The sequence below is a fragment of the Ictalurus furcatus genome, chromosome 12 (assembly GCF_023375685.1).
Source record: "Ictalurus furcatus strain D&B chromosome 12, Billie_1.0, whole genome shotgun sequence".
Classification (NCBI taxonomy): domain Eukaryota; kingdom Metazoa; phylum Chordata; class Actinopteri; order Siluriformes; family Ictaluridae; genus Ictalurus; species Ictalurus furcatus.
Genome location: NC_071266.1, coordinates 10,062,783 through 10,086,165, shown reverse-complemented (window position 1 = coordinate 10,086,165; position 23,383 = coordinate 10,062,783). Strand labels below are relative to the sequence as shown.

At 40.2% G+C, this 23,383-nt stretch overlaps 1 protein-coding gene across 2 annotated transcripts in view; it reads right to left on the bottom strand.

The window, feature by feature from the left end:
- The window catches only part of kcnh7 (potassium channel, voltage gated eag related subfamily H, member 7), a 58,468-nt gene extending 40,488 nt beyond the window's left edge, over positions 1–17,980 (bottom strand). For both annotated transcript variants that reach the window (XM_053638627.1, XM_053638628.1), the window contains exons 1-2: positions 16,250–17,980; positions 13,722–13,952 (exon numbers count right to left, since the gene is read on the bottom strand). In XM_053638627.1, coding sequence (XP_053494602.1) covers positions 13,722–13,952; positions 16,250–16,325 — 307 coding nt within the window. In that variant the 5' untranslated portion in view covers positions 16,326–17,980. The remainder of the gene's footprint in view (positions 1–13,721; positions 13,953–16,249) is intronic.
- Between the last annotated feature and the right edge of the window lie 5,403 nt (positions 17,981–23,383).

The following is a 23,383-nucleotide window of genomic DNA, read 5'->3' as shown; positions in this document are numbered from 1 at the left end:
ATATTTCCTATATCTAGGAACGCAAAATTACACGCCAATTAAAATGTTGTTTCAGAGATATTTCGGCAAACCTAAACATCATATACAATAATTCAATAAATAATTCAGCATTTGTGATCCCCCTTTTCTTCTAAGAAAATTCAAAACGGACACACACATACACACACACTCTCTCTCTCCCATAGTGAGGTCTCTGAGGGACGGCAGTGGCATGACAGGTCAGATGAAGTGCACTAGAACAGAGAGAGCGGACACTCTCTCTTTTTCTCTCTCGCTCTCTCTCTCTCTCTCTCTCTCTCTCTCTCACACACACACACACACACACACACACAAACATACACACACAGTATAGATGTCAGGCAGGCAGTAATAAGCACTTTGACTGACTGCAGGTTCCGAAATTAAACCGAGCTCAGGCTGTGTGTGCGTGTGTGTGTGTGTCTGTGTGTGCGTGTGTGTGTCTGTATGTGTGTGTGTTTGTGTAGGTGTTTGTGTATAGTTCCAATCTGCATCTGATCCAGTTTCCCTGTCAGCAGACACTCAGTCATTCAGTGACTTGCTCACTCACTCACTCACTCACTCATTTAGTCACTGACTCACTAAGTTGTTCACTCATTCACTGACTTTCATTCACTCAGCCACTCACTCACTAACCACTTCACTCACTCAGTCACTCATTCACTATGACACTCACTCACTCACTCACTCCCTCATTCACACACTCATTTACTCCCTCATTCACTCATTCACTCACTCACTCACTCCCTCATTCACACACTCATTTACTCATTCACACACTCATTTACTCACTCACTCCCTCATTCACTCACTCATTTACTCACTCACTAACTCAATCTCCATCACTGTGTGAATGTTCATCTCTTCCCGTCGTTTAAAGCTGCAGTTTGTTGTGTTTAAAGATGTTTCTAGACCAGCTATAATGCTATAACCATAAGGATGTTTTAGAAAACTGCGTTTTGCAGTTTTCTAATACGTTTCATGATGACTTTCAGGTATAACAGTGAAAAGCCTTTAGCTATTTATAGCGCAGAAAAACACTTTACTGTCTATTTTCACAAAATGTAGGTAACAGATTGTGCAGCAGGATTCACATGTTGAACCTGGACACATTTTTCTGACAGTATCATTATCAGGGAACTGCTTATTCCGGTCAGATCCCTGGAGCAAAGAAAAACCTGGAGCCACTGGCTAACTGAGTAATAAAGCACAGGGGACAGGTGGGTTAGGAGGAACAGATGGATGGAAATTCCCTCTGACTGTGATGGATGAGGGTCTCGCAAAGCAGCCGTAGCGGCATTGTGTCTGATATTCGAGTCCTACTAACTGTTATATAAAGACTGAAAACGCTCTGTTGATGTGAGAGCTTTGTTTGTGCTGGGGCAGATCTCTGCAGCGTTACTGTTGTGTTAACAGTTTATTTGCGCAGCATGTGTCTCGGAACGGGAGAAAGAGAAAGAGAGAGAGAGAGAGAAACTGAGCTTTGGAGCTTCTTTCAACTTTACACCTGCCAAGAGCAGGACATGAGCTATAAATACATTCCTTTCTGAGTCACCAGTTAACACACACACACGCACACAGACACAGACACAGTCTCTTGCGCTTTCTCTCTCTCTGAGGACACTGTGGTCTCCTCAGGGAGGAGGTGGCACTGCCCACAGGGCCAGAGACAGAGAAGTTCTTACCGGGTTACATTATGTTCTCATCTCAGAGTTTCTGTAGCTAATTTCAGATCTGTAGCTTTGCTAATCACTGAACGTCCTTTCAAGATTTCACCATTTATCCCATTTATTATCTACAGCTTACTTGTCCAAAATAATAGTGAAATTGTTATAAGTTAATATTAATGCACTCATTCTAATACGTTATTGTTTCTATAGTAACAGCTCATACACAGAGACTTGTATGGCAGCGGCCCCACATTATCTAATGCTATAACATTTATAGAATGAGCCTCAGTTGTAAGCACTTTGTAACAGTCAAAGTTTCCCAGCTCAGGAAAGTGTTCAGGACAGAGGAGTTTAGTGAGAGAGAGAGAGAGAGAGAGAGAGAGAGAGAAAGAGAGTGTGAGAGAGAGAAAGAGTGAGAGTGTGTGAGAGAAAGAAAGAGTGAGAGAGAGAGTGAGAGTGTGTGAGAGAGAGAAAGAGAAAGAGAGAGTGAGAGAGGAGAGAGAAAGAGAGTGAGAGAGAGGAGAGAGAAAGAGTGAGAGTGAGAGAGAGGAGGGAGAAAGAGAGTGAGCGTGTGTGAGAGAGAAAGAGAGAGTGACAGAGAGGAGAGAGAAAGAGAGAGTGAGAGCATGTGTGAGAGGGAAAGAAGGTGAGAGAGAGGAGAGAGTGAGAGTGTGTGAGAGAGAGGAGAGAGAATGAGAGTGTGTGTGAGAGAGAATGAGAGAGAGGAGAGAGTGAGAGTGTGTGTGAGAGAGAGAGGAGAGAGTGAGAGTGTGTGTGAGAGAGAGGAGAGAGTGAGAGTGTGTGAGAGAGAGAGGAGAGAGTGAGAGTGTGTGTGAGAGAGAGGAGAGAGTGAGAGTGTGTGAGAGAGAGAGGAGAGAGTGAGAGTGTGTGAGAGAGAGAGGAGAGAGTGAGAGTGTGTGAGAGAGAGAGGAGAGAGTGAGAGTGTGTGAGAGAGAGAGGAGAAAGTGAGAGTGTGTGAGAGAGAGAAAGAGAAAAGGGCTGGTGAGAGAACAACTTGTTATTGCAGTTAAGACATGAGTGAGAACTTTGTCTCTCGGATGTTCCACATCACTGAATCTAACTATACACCGTCGTTCATTAATAAATGAAACATGGTAATTGTTTGCAGATTGCTGTGGTATAAGCAGAATAACACACTCCAGACCGTGCTGTTATACGAAAGTACTGTACTTTGGTGGGGGGGGTTATCGGTACTCCGTGTGCGTCATGCTGCATCCACCCCCACCCCCTACTCATTACACACACTCACCACTTTTGTTTACGATGTATCTCAGTGTGTATTTTCTTTCACTTTCTCTTGTTGTCAAGTTACCAAGAGCCCAGAAAGCATAAACTCCTCTCTCTCTCTTCTGAAGGATTTAACCCTCCTATTATCTTTGGGGTCAATTTCACCCCAGGCTCTTTTAGCTGTATAAAGCACAAGAAATATCACCATTTTATTCACACTTGTTTTAGTTGTTTTATTGAGGTCATTATAACATGCTATAATTGTATAATGCTCACGATAACTTCATATTTTCAATATACAGTTGCAATCAAAATGATTCAAGCCCCATTGCAAATCATGTTTATTCTCCAAAAACTTTCAGCTGAACAAATCCAACAGAAGCAATTGAAATAGTTCAACACGACGAATGCTTCAAGTGGTTTCCCCAAATTGGGGATTGAATCATTTTGATTGCAACTGTAATATTCAAAACACTTCCCTCTGTTTTAGGGCTCTATCCTGTTTGGTTTTTCTTGGGCTCAATTTGACCCCAAACATAATTCGTGTTACTATCCTTGATAAAAGAAATTGTTATTCTTTCCAAATGTTATAAATGACAAAAATCTATATTTAGAAATATTATTAAACAATTAAAACACCAAATATATATATATATATATATATATATATATATATATATATATATATATATATATATATATACACACAATTTTAGGTCAATCAGTGAGATTTTATGGTATTTGCAAATTTGTCCATAGTAGTGCAATAGGTATTATGGATGTATAAGGTAGGGATGGGCGATATGGACTTAAAACTATATCACGATATTTTCTGGTATTTATAGCAGTGACGATGTAAATACAGTACCATGCATTACTGTTTTTGGCTACAAGTGATAGCTGTGATCTTGAGAGCCTCAGAAACACAAACATTTGGTCTAAAAGTAAAACTGAATTTCTGTAACCAAACCAGTTCCAGATTGTAGAGGTACAGTAGCTCCTTGTTTAGCGATAAACTCCTCCCTCTTCAGCTTCAGGTCCGCCTTCCGTCGTACTCATGTTCGCACACTGTAATACGTCATCAACTAGGCTTTATCCTTATTATCGCGGGAAGACTAATTCTTATTGTGGGGAGAATTTCTACCAGTATATCGCCAATCCCTAGTATAAGGGGTGGGGGCGGGTGGTTTATATAAAGGGCTATTTAAGTAGTCAACAAAGATGCATACATTACCTGAGACATAAACCTTTGTTTAAAAAAATCATAATCTGGAGGTTTAAATTGCTTGGGTCAAATTGAAATTTCTTTTAATCAGATTTGAGGGTAGCAGGAGGGTTAATGCGGAAAGCTTAAAAGTTACATCTTCACCTCTGACTGTTACGTGTTAAGTGGTCACACTGGAGACTTCTGTCCATTTTCTGTCCATTTTCCATACCACTTGCCAACCCATCGCAGGGCACGTTCACACACCCATTCACACACTACGGACAATTTGGGAATGCTAGTCAGCCTACAGCGCGTGTCTTTGGATGGGGGAGGAAACCCCTGAAGCACGGGGAGAACATGCAAACTCTGCGCATGTAGGGCGGAGGCGGCATTCGAATCCCCAACCCCGGAGGTGCAAGGCAAATGTGCTAAGCCACCGTGCCTACGGAAAACTACGGAATTAACTGGAGTGCAAATGAAACCGTGAATGTGAGCAATTACACGGGCTCTGTTTATGTGCTGTGAAACCGAGATCACAAATAATGAATTATTGAGTTAGACAGTGGCGTGTGTCAGGATAAGACCTTGTAAGTTGCACCACACACACATACACACATTCATCTACACACTGACACATTGCTGGAGTATAAAGTGCTAAATTATATGCACTGGCTCTCATACCTGCTAAGCACCTTATAAAAAGCCATTTTTATGACCGAGTCGTCACACGCTTCTCTCTCAGCACTCTGTGTGAACAGCGGCGTCACAGCTGTGCGTAGCCTTTTAGCCAATCGCACGTCGCGACAGGCGACTGAGCCTCAGAGCAGCCTTCTAACTGGTGGCTTAATGTGCTTGCGAATAAACCTCATTAATCATGTAAACAGGATGTCAGGCTACACGACCTGGATACTGTGTCAGATTTGTTATGGTATCCGGGATCTCCCTTGTTCACACTTTTTTTTATTCAGGAGCAAACAAAAAAAAGGCGAACCGGGTCATTTACAGACACACAGGAAATGCGTACATACTAATATAAATAAATAAATAAACAGCATTGATACTGAAAGATGAAATGAATACATTTGGATAATGACTCCAGTTGAAACTGTAGTGATATTCTGCATGCTGAGAGATTTAAACGAGACGAAACCCGAGACGAAGGACTATACGTTTAATACAATACGATACGTTTAAGAAAAGAACTGAGATAATTCCCATGTAGGAAACTGGAAGGATTTTGAATCAAAGGAGCAAAAGTTGGGAAAAGGATTTCATATTATTATTCTCATCAAGAGCCGAGTAATGGAGGCGGATGTAATTCTGCTCAGGGGACAAAAGCCACCATTCGTAATTCTCTCACTTAAAGCACACATGCGCTATTCAATATGTCATTGTTCCCAGGGTCTGAATAAAGCAATGCCGCACTGTGAATAGCTAACATTATAATATTCCCTAGTAATGAAAGGTAATTGCGTTGCTGTTGAACGGTATGCTTTGCCAAGAGGTTTTGGCCAGCAGTTGGGAAATAAAGCTTGCAGATATAACCGCACTCTCTGCAGTACTATAAATTCCCAATAAAGCACCGCGCATGTGCCAATCATCTGCTTGGCAAAATAACAATGAAAGGGTGTGTGTGTGTGTGTGTGTGTGTGTGTGTGTGTGTGTGTGTGTGTGTGTGTGTGTGTGTGTGTGTGTGTGTGTGTGTGTGTGTGTGTGTGTGTGTGTGTGTGTGTGTGTGTGTGTGTGTGTGTGCATCTGTTTCCAAGAAATCTCCATTTTTAATAGCCAACGCTTTGGTGTTCTGCATTATATGGGTCAGGGAGCCAACAAAGTTTAACAACAAAAGGTGCATCCGATTAGCTTGGGATCTAATACCAGGCTTCGTAACGTCGAGAAATCATTTATATATTTTTTTGACAGTTTTAAAATATGTCCTTTTTCAATTGCGAGATTGTGTGCAATCATGTCCAAGGCTTGAGATATCGTGTGTAATATGCCATTGCACCCTCTAACTATCGCCGATTGTAACACATATTACATAAAGCTGCAGACACCAGGTCTTCCAACACACATTTAAATCATCGACTTGATAGCCATCATGATAGTTGGATTCGATCCGCGATTCCCGATTCTGTCGTCACTCATCCCAAGCCTATAGTGTCCCCTACGCATCGGTGATAGTCGATAGTATCGCTCGTGGCTTTGGAGGGGTGTAAACTAGTGCGTGTGAGCAGAGTATTGCTGGCTCAGGGCAGACATACGCGATGTCATTAAAGCACAAAAATAAATAAATAAATAAAGTCAAAGTCAAATTTATTTATATAGCACGTTTAAAACAACATGAGTGTTAACCAAAGTGCTGCACATCATCCATAATAAGAAATGCATTAAACTAGAGCATAAAATATCATTAAAATAAATATATCAACAAATAATTACTATAAGAACACTAACCAGATATAACTAAGACCAGAGAAGAAACAGCTAGACAGAGCAGATTATAAATAAGCTTGAGAGAAGAAATAAGTTTTCAGGGACCATTTAAAATGAACTTATTGTAGGGGAAGATCTGACAGAGAGGGGAAAGCTATTCCAAAGCCTCGGCGGCATTACAGAAAAGGCCCTATCGCCTTTGGTTTTTAATCGTGACTTCGGAATGGCTAGTAACAAGTGAGAGGAGGATCTGCGCGAACGTGCAGAAGAGCGAAAGCAGAGGAGATCTGAAATATCTACGGGGGCGAGACCATGCAAGGCTTTAACAACAAACAATAGAATCTTGAAATCAATTCTGTATTTCACCAGTAACCAGTGGAGTGAGGCTAAGATGGGTGTGATGTGCTCGCTCTTTTCGGTCCCAGTCAAAAAGCAAGCTGCAGCGTTCTGTATGAAGTTGCAAGCGTGAAAGTGAAGACGGGTTAATTCCAGCATACAGGGCCTCGATGAAATAAAAGCATGAATAATAATAATTACATGCATCCAAGGTCAAAGAATACTTTAATGTGCTCATAATTTAAACTGAAGCATTACCCTTTCCCCCCAGTGTCACAAACGACTTGTTAAATGATCCGTTCTAAAGGATTCATTCTAAACTCCTCCTTTCAGAGACCATACTCTGCTCTGATTGGTCAGATGTCCCAGTCTGTTGTGATTGGTCTTTCAAAAAGGAAACGCACACTACCATAACGAGTTTCAGCTCTGTCTGTTCTCGAGCAGCAGATGAAGACCAGAGGCGGGGCTTTTTGTTACAAACCTACGTAGGTTAGTACAGGAAATAAGTCTGGAATCACTAACGACTCGTTTCAGCTGTTCAGAATCGTTTCCTTCTTTTGGGAGTCAATAACGCCGTTTGTCGTGCGCTTTGATTTCTGAAACTTTGCAGACTTTTTACATTCACAGACAGCTCTATAACACACTACATGAAAGGTAATATTTGAAAAACCATAATAGGTGCACTTGAAATGTGAGAAAAGATTTTAAGTTGCGAAGTCCCCTAAGCTGGAAAAAAAATGAGCTCTGACAACAGAATTTATTTGTTTGTCAAACTTTAAATCCAAATCGAAGATCACCCCCAGATTTTTAACCTGGGTAAGGATGCTGTCTTGTAGGGAGCCCAGACTACAGCTAAGACTTTCTATCATTCAACAGGATTGCTTCAATCTTTTTCTCATTTAGCTGGAGGACATTTTCATCCATTCAGACTTTTAAGTCCCTTAGACAGTCTAAAAGAGGAGTCAACAAATGTTTCCCAGATTTTAATGGGAGGTAAAGCTGTGTATCGTCTGCATAACAACGGTAGAAAACCTTGTGACGCTCAAAAATGGAGCGAAGAGTTAGCAAATATAAAGAAAATAAAATCGGACCCACAATGGAGCCTTGTGGCACTCCACAGACAATGGGGATTGTGGTTGATGAGCATGCTCCAATTTCCACAGAAAATCTCCTAATTGTAAGATATGATAGAAACAGTCTAGTCTAGCATCATGGATGCCGACCTCTTGTTTTAATCTATTTAGGAGCATATGGTGATCAATGGTGTCAAAAGCTGTGCTTAAGTCCAACAGTACAAGGATGGCACAGTTTCCAGAATCTTCAGTTAATAAAAGGTCATTCCCTACTTTTAGAAGGGCAGACTCTGTACTGTGTTTAGCTCTAAAACTTGATTGAAGGGGGTCCAAGATGTTGTTGCTAACTAAGTAAGGGAAAATCTGAGATAGTACAACTTTCTCCAATACTTTTGATAAATATGGCAATTCTGAGATAGGTCTGTAATACAAATAAACACCGGAACCTGGCTGAAGCTGCTAGTTGCTATCATTAACATGTAGTCAGTATTTTTCTTTTTATTAATTATCATTAACAAGGTCAAGGATGCCTGCAATACTGAAGCAGGGACTAAAGAGTAGCTGTAACTAAGCTACTCTTTAGTCATAAGCTCATGATTGACGTTTTTTTGTTCTGCTCAGAACTCAGAAGTCAGAGAACACCAGCTGAGCCAACAACTTAAATTACATGACAGTTAGGAAGAAAAAGTGGAAAGCTTAGCAATTTCTAAAAAGCGTTTTTGTTTTTTTCCGGTTAAGTTAGCAGGGTGTATATAGCAGGTAAGGTGTGTTTGACTGCTGGATCAGTGGAAAGCCTGGCGATTTCTCTAGACTACTGAGAATTGTTGTTTTGTTCATAGTACGGAGTCCTTAGAGAAGTAGTTAGACAGTAAGAGGAATGCCCCGGGGTGGAGTTCTAGGTGCATTAGATGTAATAAATCAATGGACTCTCCAGTTTGGGAATATTTTTTCCACATTTATTTAAAGTTGGCAGCCTTTTTAAGCCAAACAAAGACTCCTTTCAACTTTAGTGATATTTACGGAAGTTCATGTTCCAGCTAGTCTCAGCCTCAGACACTCTAACTACAGGATATTGAGCCACTTAATATCTTTTGTACACTTTTCTGGCCACAAGCTTCAGAATGGCTCTTCACAATCTGATTGGCTGTCCATAATTCTATCTATACGCACTACTTTATTCTGGTTTCCAGCAGGAAAACAAACGTTTAAACTAGAGATAATCGGTATTGGCGGATAAAGGCAATTTTTCACGCTATCGGCTATGGGCCGATAGGTTAAAAACATCCGATGATCGGGGCGATTATATATCCTGTCAATCAAAAGAGGGAGGGAAAACACACTGAATTCGTGCTGTGTGTAAAGATGATGTCTCGTGTGGAATGATGGCAAAACTGCAGTTTGTAATCTCTGTAAGCTCTGCACCGCAAAAATTTTACACCGGACGCTGCAGCGGTGAAGTGGGAGTTTCTGGGTTGAGTCAAAATTTGTATTTTTTTTTGCCGAGCTGCTCGAGCTGAATTAAAGCGCCAGTACACCGTTGAAAGATTTAAAAGTGGATGAGTTGACAAAAAAAGTATATACTGCACAAAAAAATTTATTTGTAGAGTAGTATATTTCATATCCAGTTAATGTTAGTATATAAAAAGTGTATATTATATATTACCAGTTTGATGTTCAGTGATGAAGTAGAAATGCTTTTGTTTGTGGTGAGTGAATGTGACACTAACAGGAGGTTTTTTAGAATTCAGACAATGTTAATATGAATTAATAACATTCAATAAGTTAAGAAATCTTACTTTAATCTTCAGAATTTAGTTCATGTGTTCATGTTAATGTGAGTAATGTGTTTTCTGTTTATGAGACCAGTTACTGTGAAACAACTTGTTGAAATGGAGAGAATAAAGTTTTTATTTGCATTTCTTTCAGAATTGTGGAATGAATTATTATTAATTTAAAAGAAGGTATAAAAGTATAAAAAAAAAGTATAAAAAAAACTATCGGTATCGGTTATCGGTATCGGCCGATATCACTCGGCCGTATCGGCTGAGAAATTTAGTATCGGTGAATCTCTAGTGTAAACTCTTCCACTTCAGTCAAATGACAGCTTTCTGCGTAAAGAGGTGATTCTTGGTTACACGTATTGACGAAATGTAGGATTTAATTTTTAAGACTCTAGAAGAGTTAACATTTGCCTAGACATTAAATGATCATGAAAAACAATTATTTTAATTCCAGCACTGTTTTGCTTCCAGTTTGAGCAAACCTATACATTGCGATACGTATCGTGCATCCTAGAAATGACTTAGTATAATATGATACGGTATTTTCATCATATTTCCCACCACTAGCCCCAAACTAGTTGTGCTTATCACACTTGGTTGTAGCTATGTCTCAATAACCACAATATATAGCAATATATAGCGCATAAAATATTTTCAATCCTGCTTCAAAATATTGTCACTAGCCATCTGTTGTATTTGGGAAGCAGCAGCCCAGGCAGACAGCACTTCTGGTTAGCATTTGCATGGTATAAAGATAAAGGCTGTCACATTTGGAAGGCACCATAAGACAGCTGTCATCTAGGGTACCTTATTTGGGCCTAATTTAAGCACATCGCATGGCTCTTTCTTGACTAATACAATCCTATAAGTCTGTTCACTAGACAAGGCTCCCGTGAGAACATGACAGACAGAACTCTTCCTGAGAACTCCTTAATGTGATACCTACTGTAGATCCATTTTTAGTGACAGTAGTGTTTTTTTTAAAAATCAGATTAGTGTTATAAACTGAGATGCATGCTTAGGCAATTACCGTGATGGAGAATATTTATATTGGCACATGTCTGGCTGCATAGTTTTGTTATAAATGCTGAAACAGTACACACTTTCTCTCTGTGTCTAAACATTGTATATAAAAGACAAAAGGTCCAGAAACGTATCCAGAAACGTTGGCATTAATTAAGCTCTGTGTTTTGGCGTTACACACTTAGCTTTTGCCTGGTTCCTGGTTTATGAATCTTGTCAGGGCTACTGTAGCTCAGTGGTGTTCCCCAGGGATCAGTCCTCGGCTCCCTGCATTTCTTTACTTACATGTTACTCTTTGGGTGCTATAATGAAGTGTCACACATTTATGTCAGTATGGAATCTACCACATTCCTGTCACAACCTTCCACTATATCATATATCTGTGACATAAAACTATGGATGAACACCAAATTCAGCAATAAAATTCAACATGCTTGGCCATTATATTCTAGATGTCTGGACTGTTCTATTAAAATGAATAGGGTGATTATCAAACCATCCCCTGTAGAAGTAGAATTAAAATGCTTTAGGACTTCTCTTCCATTTTCTCTTTCATAGCCATGCTAAAAGCTTTTTTTTCCCTTTTTTTTTTCTTGGCTTTCACACGCGGCAGAAAAAGCTCTGGCTGGATCACATCTTGTGCTGATAATGTAGACGAAATAAACAGTGGTGTAACTGGTGATGAGAAGGCTCTTTGCCTTCACTGTAGCTTCGGAAGCAGAAAATCAAGAGAATTTGAGCTGCTTGTATGACTTGACTGTTATTGTGGGAGGTCACATCACGTACGGGTGAATGTCACAAAAATACACGTGTTATTTTTAGCTACACTGCAACGTTGGAATGTTGGTACTTGTATTCAACATCATCTCATATTTGCTCATGAACAAGACTCCTCCAAATCCTCCATTTTGCTTTTCTCGCCTGTTCCCCAACTTGTGACCTGATTGGTCGGGAGGTTAAAAAAAAAAACAACCTCTCTGAGCTTTTCTAAAAAGTTTCTAGAAGCTCTGCAGTGACCAAAAAAATGGCTGTAGCAGCACTTTTTTAAAGTGACCACAATTCTGCACACCTTGCAGCCACTTCCCATAGGAGTACATTGAAAACGGGTGATGTCGGTTCAGAACAAAAATAAATAAATAAAGAAAGAATAAAACGCCTTCACCGTCAATCCTCCTCATCAGATTTATTTATTTATTTGTTTGTTTGCTTGTTTATTTTTAGAACAACATCTGTAAGTTGGGTGTTTTTGTGTTTCTAAAGGTTCAGTTTTCTGGTTTCTGTAAAGCAATCTTCAGCTTGAGAAAGGTAAACGTAAATCAAACGGATTACGATCATCATCGCCGTTACAAACACAGCCTCCTTATTCTGTGTTTCTCTAAAAGCCATGGCCTCCAAAATATAATCTATATTATGATGTATAATAATATATTATAAAATACTGACTTAAATATCACCAGGTTCATGACTGAGTTCAAGAATTTAAATTTCAGCAACTTCCTGACATTAAACCGCACACAGCCTGTTGGGACAACAGGGAAAATAATGTCCGATTAGAACAGATGGCACACGTCCCTTTCTCATTCATCAGCTCCCTTCTTTCTGCACCTGATTATGGCATCAGTTCATTCACTGGAGCGCTGACTCATGAGCCGTGGCCGTCTGAGTGAGCCGGAGTTGGCCCTGCCCCGACCTTCAGCCTCCGCTGTGTCACCCGACACCCTCGACACTGACGGACACGTGTTAATTACCACAGGTGTGACTTTCCATAACGCGGTGACTCTGCTTTATGGGTTTCCACATACACTTAGACACCCATGTATGCAGAGAAGATTTTTATTTAGACCTCACTCAGGTCATGCTGCTTCTCTTACACAATCCTCTCTATTCTCATTTGGCAGAAACATGCGATCGCTTTGAGGTCATCTCTGGGAGCTTTAAAATCCCCCCACCCCCCGCCCCCCCGCCGTGTGTGTGCTGTCAAACAGTCAGAGAAAAAGTAGCCGAGCTGGACAAACACTTCTACCTACGTATAGTCCATCTGTCACTATCGAGCTATCTATCGGTTTCTCTCTCTGTCTCTTCCCCTTTCCTGTCGGTTATGCGCGGAACTTATAGGAGGCCATATTATGCTTTACGTTACTGCTGATATGCCTTACTTCTGTATGAATAATAACATTTACAATTATTATACAGCAGTGGCACAGAAGCAGAGGTCAGGGAGGGACCACATTTGAACTCTGTATCACCCTCATGGTTTTTGGGGTTTTTTTTTTAATTCACACCTGTCACCTGCTTCAGAGACAGATTTGAATATACCCACAAAAAAAAAATACATTCAAAACAGTAAGACATGCCTCTTTAGAGTGCTTAAAGAATACCTAAAAGGATACCTGTGTTACACTGGCAATGTCAAGCCATGTTACTGTTGTGATTAGAACATCATTACGGACGCAACATCTAAAATGTCACATAAAACGTTGTTTCGTGCTTCAGCGAGTCACTACTACCATACTTTTCAAACGCTTCTCCATTTTTTCTATATTGCTACAAAACATAGCTATCCCACATGGTAAGTCTGCTTTAATAAATATTCCAACATATTCCCTAAGCATTCATTACTACTACCGTGTTATAGGCATTTTTATTATGTAAAAAAAATCAGAAGTTATTTGGTTGTATTATAACAGTAATTATATGCATTATGCACTGTATCTTTTTGTTGGTGTTGCAAAAACATGATGAGTTTGGGTCAAACCTCAGTACTGTTTGGAAGAAGTGAATAATACAGATGTTTTAGATCTTGTACAATCAAACAAACAAATTTCTGAACAAGATAGTCATTCAATTAATTCTTAAATACCCAAACGGTTGTTGTTGGGTTTTTTTGTTTGGTCTAAAACTACACATGCACATGAAGCCCCCATGCACTTACCATCCTTGCGGTGGTACGTGATCTCCACTTTCCTCTCCTCTGAGCCGAGCAGGGCCTGTGCTATCTGCGCAACGGCGTGCCTCTTGGTCAGCTGGCCGTGCAGGAAGTCGCACGTGCACGGCTTCTGCATGATGTCCGGCCGCGAGAAGCCTGTCATTTCACAGAAGCCGTCGTTGCAGAAGATGATGGCGCAGTTTTGCACACGGGCATTTGCTATCACAAACTTTTTATCTGTGGAGGCAGACAGGAAGAATGAAGTGTTGCGTGTATAGTGATGATGGAGGCTAATTAACACTAATTGATAAGATCCTGAACCCTATTAAATGCTAAGCATTAACGTCCATGTCCATGTTCCAGCACCCATTTTATAAATGTGTGCATTTAATCATGGCTATATATATATATATATATATATATATATATATATATATATATATAATCAACCATTTATTGGTATTTACACTGCTGTGAAAGAGTATTTCCTGATTTCTTCTGTTTTTTTGTATATCTCATACTACATTGTTTCAGTAAATTGCCCCCTGTTCAATCAAATCAACACTTAAATATTACTCAGGAAGACACTATGCCAAAACTGAAAGAAAGTCCAGAAATGATGAGGAGAAGGTACATCAGTCTGGGAGGGTTACAAAGCTATTTCGAATGCTCTGGGACTCCAAAGAACACAGTGAGAGCCACTGTCTCCAAATGGAAAAACTCAGCACAGTAGAGAAGCTTCTCAGATGTGGCCGACCTTCCAAAATTCCTCCAAGAGCACAACAACTACTCATCCAGGAAGTCAGAAAAGAGCTAAGGACAACATCGAAGGACCTACAGGCCTCTCTTGCATCAATAAATGTCACTGTTCATGACTCCACCATCAGAAAGACACTGGGCAAAAATTTCATACATGGAAGAGTGGTGCAGTGAAAACCACTGCTAACACAGAAGAACATTAAGGCTTGTCTGAATTTTGCCAAAACACACTTTGATGATTCTCAAACCTTTTGGGAGAATGTTCTGTGGACTGATGAGTCGAAAGTGGAACTGTTTGGAAGACAGGGGTCATGTTATATCCAAACACCGAATTCCACAAAAAGAACATCATTACTAAGGTCAAGCCTGGTGGTGGAAGTGTGATGGTGTGGGGATGCTTTGCTGCTTCAGGACCTGGGCTACTTGCAATAATTGAGGGAAACATGAATTCTGCTCTCTACCAGAAAATCCTAAACGAGAAGGTCCAATCATCAGTTGAAGTTGAAACTCAAGCGCAACTGGATTATGCTGCAAGACAATGACCCAAAGCATAGGAGTAAATACTGATCTGCAGTTATCGGAAGCGTTCAGTTGCAGTCATTTCTGCTAAAGATAGCACAACCAGATTTTAAGTTTAAAGGGGCAGTTAGTTTTTCCAAATTGGTGATAGGTGTTGGTCAACTTTTTTTTTTTTTTTTTTTTGCTTCAAAAATAAATAAATAAATAAAAACTGTATTGTGTGTTTACTCAGGTTGCCTTTTTTAAATCTTGTATTGTGTTTGAAGATCTAAAACTATTTAGTGAGATTTACACAAAAACAGAAGAAATAAGGATGAGGGCAAATACTTTTCCACAGCACAGTACAGGTATATAAAGCACAAATTAATTACTGTACCATGATGTCATATTGGTGCTTTAACAATATCTGAAATGAATAATGAATCTAATATGTGTCTTTGATGCATTGCTAATATTTAATGCACATACATAAACGCCTAAATGTGGATTCTTAAAGAATTAAACAAACAAAAAAAATCTCATTAATGCTACAATGTGTGTAAAGTTCTGAGATTAACTCTAAAGTGTCTTAGACTTCTTGTGTTCGGATTTAAGTCTAATTTACTTTTGCAGATAATAACTTTCAATAGACTCCCAGCAGGTGTAAACATAACAGTGTTTGTTCTCATTCATTCATTATTTGCATTAATAACCTATAATAATATACAAATTATCAGGCTAATTAGGTCACGTGCATGCAGATTATGCAAGCAAAAGGAAAACAACAGAATGGGTTTAAATGTGCAGAGTGCTGACTGCTCAGGATATTATTTGCGCCAGTGCACGTGTGGCTATACAGTAAAATCCCCCGTGTTCAATTAACACACACAGTGCTCATTTGTGTCCAGTGGACTTATATAAACACTGTAGGATGTAAATTCAGCACTCTTGGTGTTAAATCAACACTGGGGGTTTTTGCTGTGAATAAACGCAGGATCAAAACAGCAGGAGTCAAAGAATATTCAAACACACACACACACGCACAACGGGATACAGTAAAGCGTGTAGATGGAAAAAAAGCATGTGAATCAATCAGATAAATAAACTAGCCTATAAATAAACCCCAGCTTCGCTTTGACCCGAAAATGACCCACAATATTACTTAAATAATACTGTAAATCAGGATCAATACAGATTAGAGGTCATCTGTGCACCGCATGACGCCGACTGTGCGACAGTAGCGCTGTTCGGTAAAGGAAACGTGACATGACACTTACTCTGACCCTCGAATTTGCGGATTATGATCCCCAGGAAGGTGTTTTGCGGCGCGACGTGACCCCGCCGCACCGGCATGATGATCGCGTGCGAAATCCAACAGAGCCAAACAAGGTGTGTGTGTGTGTGTGTGTGTGTGTGTGTGTGTGTGTGTGTGTTAGTGTATGTAGTTACGAGCGGCGCGCGGTCGCACGGGGACCTCCGTCACAAGTCGTCATTCTGGCGGAATGTGTGTGTGTGTGTGTGTGTGTGTGTGTGTGTGTGTGTGTCCTGTGTGCTCGCGTCTCCGATTTGTCACGGCTCGTCTTTCCCGCGTGTCGTTCTCACGCAAGAAAGCGGTGCATCACGCGGCCGCGCGTGCTGGCGCTGGAGCGGGCGCACGCGCATCACTGAGCGAAGGGCGCGCGTGGAAACGGCGAAACGGCTCGCGCGCCGCATGTCGAAACCGCTCATGGTACCGACGCGCGCTGTTCTCCTGGCATAGTGCTCTTCCAACAGCGCGAGCCAACAGCTGACACCCAGTGACGTCGCTCCGCTCCGCTGCGCGGTCGTGCGCGAGGAAACCGTATCTGAGACAACAGCGTCCAACAGCCTGGAGCACGTGGGCCTTTTCGGTTTTTTCCCTCCAACCGTCGGGCGTATACACACCGAGGGGGGAGGGGGGGCAGAGCGAATGTACAGTAGTTAACTGAAGTAGTCCGGTCAGTTATTTCGAAGTGTCCGCTGCAATGGTGTTAAACGAGTTGGAGAATTCGTGAGAACCAAGTTCTTAGAACAAAATCAAAGAACCAAATGCAGGTGCAGTCATATAATCATGCATCATTACTGGTAAAGAGGAAAGATTACACCCTGAGGAGAATAATCAGGAGAATAAAATTGGTCTGGGGATGAAGTCTTACTCGGTCGTTATTCATTCAGGGTTTTATCCCCAGTCAGGGTGGAGGTGGATCCGCAGCCGATCCCGGGAACACAGGGTGCGAGATGGGAATACGCCCTGAACAGGATGCCAGTCCATCACAGGGCCGCGTCACACACACAGTTACACCTAGGGGGCAATTTAAAGTGAACACCTGGCATGTTTTATGGAGAGGTGGGAGGAAACCAGAGAACCCAGTCAACATGAAGGCAGGAATTTGGGGACCCTGGAGCTGCAAGCTGGGTTTTTTTTAATTCGATGGTGGTTTCATTACATTTTACAAACTGTCCTTTAAAGCACTTATTGTATAGCAGTACGCCGTGGTCCGACCCTGAGCTGGGGTTATACGCTCTATGTGGGGTTTCACATGTTTTTCAACTATGCATCCATGTGGATTTCCTTCAGGTTCTCTGATTTCATACCACCTCTCAAAAACATTCCGGTAGGTCCATTAGCTAGAGTAAGTTACTCCTATATGTGGACAGGCAACCCATACAGTGTGTATTCCCACCACACACCAAATGGTCCCGGGATTAAGCTCCGTATCCCTGACCAGGATAAAGTGCTTACTGATGAATGAATGAATGAATTTTGTTACCATAATCTGGACTCATCCGGAGCACATAAAAAGTGCTGAACAATGCTCTCTAATGGTTCTGGGTTCCTCAGGAATTCTAACGAAATTAAAGTGTCCTACATAGAACCTTTAAGTTCCCCCAAAGACCAACGGCAAACCAACGGCCTCATTAAGAATCTAGATTTAACCTTTCTTTCTAACAGTCTTCTAAGGAGTCTTCATAAATAATGCAGTAGTTTAAAAATTAAAATGATGATCATTACAGAATCATTAAAGAGCTTGTCTCTGGTGCATAAGAGCCGTTCTAGTAACTTTGCTGACCTCAGAAAGAATTTATTTATAAATCTGTATGCGTTTCAGGTCTAGCGGTAATAAGAAAGGTTACTTGGAGACGCTTTGCTCCTCACCTGAGGGACGGTTCTGCTGAATGGTGGAAATTCTTCTGCCATTTAAAGTCACACTCGCAAGGGCATGAATAACAGTTCATAGATTAGGAATTAAAACATAGTACTGGTTTTAGAGTGAGGTATATACACATGCATGGAAATAAAAACACACTTCAGTTGTCTGAAATGCTGATTTAGCAAATGAAAAAGCCTCATTTATTGAAATGAAATATTAAACAACTCGTGTGTGGATTTTTATTCAACACATGAACCTACATCTATAGCGCTACATGTTTAAACACGTGACAAACTAAAAGGCATGTCAAAACTCTAACCCTCACTAGCTATTTACTCAGATCATACAATCTGATGTCGAATGTCATTATATCCTGATGTCTAATGCAAAGCCAATTATTTTTTAATGACTATATCAGTGCCTCCATCTAGTGGTGTTAGTGAGCTGTGCAAAAGTTTCTTGTTTCTTTGACTGCATTTTGGGGTCTGCAGCATAGCCTACATGTTCAGATTTATCTGTTTACGCTTTTTTAAAACTCGTCACGCAGTTAGCATCAAATCACTCTATGTAGACTAAACTAAACTAAAAACATTTAATTAAAAAAAAAATCTTGTGTTTTTCAATCTCATTTCAAAATTGGATTAGACCAGTTCAAAGCTAAGTAACATACTATGCTGAATTCTCGATTCTGATTGGTCAGTAGGTGTTGATCAAGTTTCTATAACAGCAGTAGTTCCGGCTGTAATTCAAATCCCAGATTATTGCGTATTAATGCGCTCGTTCTAATACAGTTCAGTTTCTGTAGTGATGCTTTACATAATCTAAGCTTAATAATAATAAACAGATTTTTAAAACGTACTGTTACTTAACATTCCTCCCCCAGTCCAAAGACATGCATGGTAGGCTGACTGGCATGTCCAAAGTGTTCATAGTGTATGAATGGGTGTGTGAGTGTGTATGTGATTGTGCCCTGCGATGGACTGGCACCCTATCCAGGGTGTACCCCGCCTTGTGCCCGATGCTTCCTGGGATAGGCTCCAGGTTCCCCGTGACCCTGAAAAGGATAAGCGGTATAGAAGATGGATGGATGGATGGATGTTACTTAACAAAGAAAAACTGCTGATGAGATTAATCTTCCTGTTGAGACGCTTATTTAACATGTATGGAAGGAGTCTCCAGTGTCAGACCTTTGCCCTTTGCGGTTTCTCGGGAAGTGCTTTTTTATTTTTAGTAACTTAAAGAGAGCCTGGTGAAGGAATAACTGTGTATAGCAGCTGTTTATAACTGGAAACAACTGTTATATAGTTGTTATAACAGCTGGAACAATGGACAACAAGAACTAACATGCTGGTGGATGTTCCACAATATTAAATGTAAGTATAAATGGATAAAACATAACCCTAAGTGTCGTATTGCTTACTTGTGTTATATTGCAACTCTAAAAATAAGAAGTAGGTCAACAGAAAAGGTAACTTTTTATAAAACCATGGTTTCTAAATGATGTCCGTGAAACATAGATGTCTGTATAGACCTGTTTGAGCGGTCACCTAAAGTGAATGAGTTTAATCCATTAAAACATCAAATACATGTCAAATTATAAATATAATTTGACATGTATTGGTGGAAAGTTTAGGAACAAAATGCTCAGTGAATACAATGAAAAGAAATGACCTAATATTTGAATAGTTGGATTTTTTATTTTTTTTTCATAAATTGTTTCATAAATAAAGGGAACCCTTTATGCAAAAAAAAAAAAAAAATGAGGACACCAATGTACTTAAATAGTAAAGTAAATATAGTAGGAATATAACTTAGAAACAGTAAATGTTAATTTTTAAAAATGTTTGATATTATATGAAACGTTCAGGATGAAAGCAAAAAAGTGTAGACTAATTATTTTTTTGTCTAACAGTAAACTTTATTCTCTGCGATCTTCAGTGATAACGTTAACTAACACTAGCTTGCTGGCTAAGTGAATGAAAACTGTCCTGTCACGGTTTCTGGGAGGATTAAGCCATGAAATATGTACACAATTAAATAGAGTCCAGTAAAAATGATCTAATTACTCATTTCAAGCAAACACCAATAATGCCAAAATTAATGTATAGCTTCAAACACCTGGTCTTTACAAAGTTTCAGGTAGACGTTAGCTAGTTGGCTAATGCAGCAAGGGTTATTTGTCGGCTTATAACAGCATTTATACAGTTATGTCATTGTAAAACTGTAAAAACAAACTTTTTAAAAGTTTCCTTATTTAAATACAAATAATTCACTTGCTTACCAGAGTCGTGTTTGTTTATTCTCTGACTAATAAGGCAGCGAGTTGATGCCGAAAAGAGTCGACTCTCCGAATCTAGGAATTGGAAATCCTGAGTCGACTCCTCATGGTCAGTGGTTGGTTCTTCGCGAACAGCTGAACCGATTCGCATTTATGAATCGATTCGCATCCGTAAAGATTCATTTTGATAACGACAAAATATCGGTCGAAAATTTTTAATGAAAATACAACCTCCAAAGGCTTAATATTTCAATAACCAATGAAGGGAAAGTATCAGAGTTTTTTTTTTTAAAATATCAATAACCATTTGCTTTTAAAAATGGAGTTAAATATTTATACTCAAGGGCAGTAGATATATTGTAAAACATACTTCAAGGAAAACTCGACCCTAGAACACATTAAATATGTTTATGTTAAAGATATTCGTGGTGTGTTTATTGATTTTGATGCTAATTTGTTAGTTGATGCTGTATTTTCGTTATTCCTGTGATAAGTCAGCAGTTTTGTGCTGTGCTGATGTCACAGGGAGACACTGCTAACCGGGTACCATGTATTTCAGTAGGAAAAAAAATGCCAACAGACTCACCCTGCTGAAAAAAACAGTAGAAACCATCACAGAAATTCTAATGGTTTCCACTGCAAATACCATTACAAACTATAGGCTAACCATTAAAACCATTACCATTATTGGTCCTTAATGGTATCCACTAGACATAACATACCACAAATAGAAGGTAACAAATTACCAGTAGAGCCCCATAGGGACTATTAAATTTCTGTTAAAACTAATACAATTCCCATTAAAAGCATTACAAATTCTATGAGGGTTTCTATTGTTTTTTCCCAGCACATCTCCCAAACATTGGGCTAAACATCCCGGTGGTTATTAGCATAAAAGTTGATGCTTTAAAAACTGATCCATTTGAGCAGAGGACTTTAAATATAGACCAACATATCCATGAATTTCAGTATTTCATTACAAAATACAACCCCAATTCCAAAAAAGTTGGGACAGTATAGAAAATGCAAAAAAAACCAACAAAAAATTCACCAAAAATTTGAAAAAGTCAAGCCACACTCTATTCAAATATGCTGACAGCAACACACTCCAAAAAAGTTGGGACAGTTGACAGGTAACTACTGTGTAATATCACCTTCTCTTTTAATAATACTTATTAAGGGTTTGGAAACTGAAGACATCTGTTGGTTAAGTTTAGCAAGTGGAATTTTCCCCCATTAATCCATTATGCATTTCTTCAGCTGCGCAACTGTACAGGGCCTTTATTACCTTATTTTGCGCTTCATAATGCACCACACATTCTCAATCTGAGACAGGTCAGGACTGTAGGCAGACCATGCTAGCACCCGCACTCTCTGCTTACGCAACCATGCGCTTGTAATCCTGACAGAATGTGGTTTGACGTTGTACTGCTCTGAATGGCAGCATATGTTGCTGCAAAATGTGTACATATCTTGCTGTATTAATGGTGCCCTCACAAATGTGCAAGTTACCCATTTCATAGGCACTGATACACCCCCATACCATGAGAGACGCTGGCTTTTGGACCTGACACTGATAACAGCTTGAACGGTCCTTTTCCTCTTTGGCCCGGAAAACACGACGGCTGTTTTGTCCAAAAACTATTTGAAATGTTACTCTTCTGTCCACAAAACACAATTCCACTGTACTACTGTCCATCTCAGATGTGACCGAGGCCAGAGAAGTTGGCAGCGCTTCTGGACAGTGTTGATGTATGGCTTCTGCTTTGCATAGTAAAGCCTTAACTTGCATCTGTGGATGCAGCGGCGAATGGTGTTGACTGACAAAGGTTTACCAAAGTATTCCCAAGCCCATGTCAGGATATCCATTACAGACTCATGACAGTTTTTAAGACAGTGACGTCTGAGGGATTTTCGGCCTTGCCCTTTACACACTGAGATTTGACCGGATTCTTAATCAAATATAATCTTTCAATTATATTGTCCAATGTAGAAGGTGAAATGCCCCAAATCCTACCGATTTGTCTTTGGGGAATGTTGTTCTCAAAGTGTTGGATTATTCGCTGACGCATCTGTTGGTAGACTGGCGAGCCTAGACCCATCCTTGCTCTTGAAGGACTTGGGGTTTTTTTGGAAGCTCCATATATACTATGATTAGACAATTGACTCACCTGTTTCACTTCACCTTCTTATTTCAACTTGTCACATCGCTATTAGTCCTAAATTGCCCCGTCCCAATTTTTTTGGAACGTGTTGCCTGCCATCCTCAACTGCTTATCCATAGTCGGGTCACGGGGGCAGCAGCTCCAGCAGGGGACCCCAAACTTCCCTTTCCCAAGCCACATTAACCAGCTCTGACTGGGGGATCCCGAGGCATTCCCAGGCCAGTGTGAAGATATAATCTCTCCACCTTGTCCTGGGTCTTCCCCGAGGTCTCCTCCCAGCTGGACGTGCCTGGAACACCTCCCTAGGGAGGCGCCCAGGGGGCATCCTTACCAGGTGCCCTAACCACCTCAACTGGCTCCTTTCAACGTAAAGAGCAGCGGCTCTACTCTGAGTTCCTCTCGGATAGCTGAGCTTCTCACCCTATCTCTACGGGAGAAGCCAGCCACCCTCCTGAGAAAACCCATTTCGGCCGCTCGTACCCGCGATCTAGTTCTTTCGGTCACTACTGGATGGATGGATGGATGGATGGGTGTTGCATGCATCAATTTCAAAATAAACATTTACCTTCAAAAAATTAGTTGATTAGGTAAAACATCAAATACCTTGTCTATATGTTTTTTGTTTAAATACAAGTCAAAGTAAATTTCAAATCACTCCTCTTTGTTTTTATTAGCATTTTCCATTCTGTCCCAACTTTTTCGGAATTGCGTTTGTAAATCTTAGATGCCACTGAAGATCACATGTAGATATATGTAGCTAGGTAGATTATAAATATTAATATGTAAGTCATTCAGGGT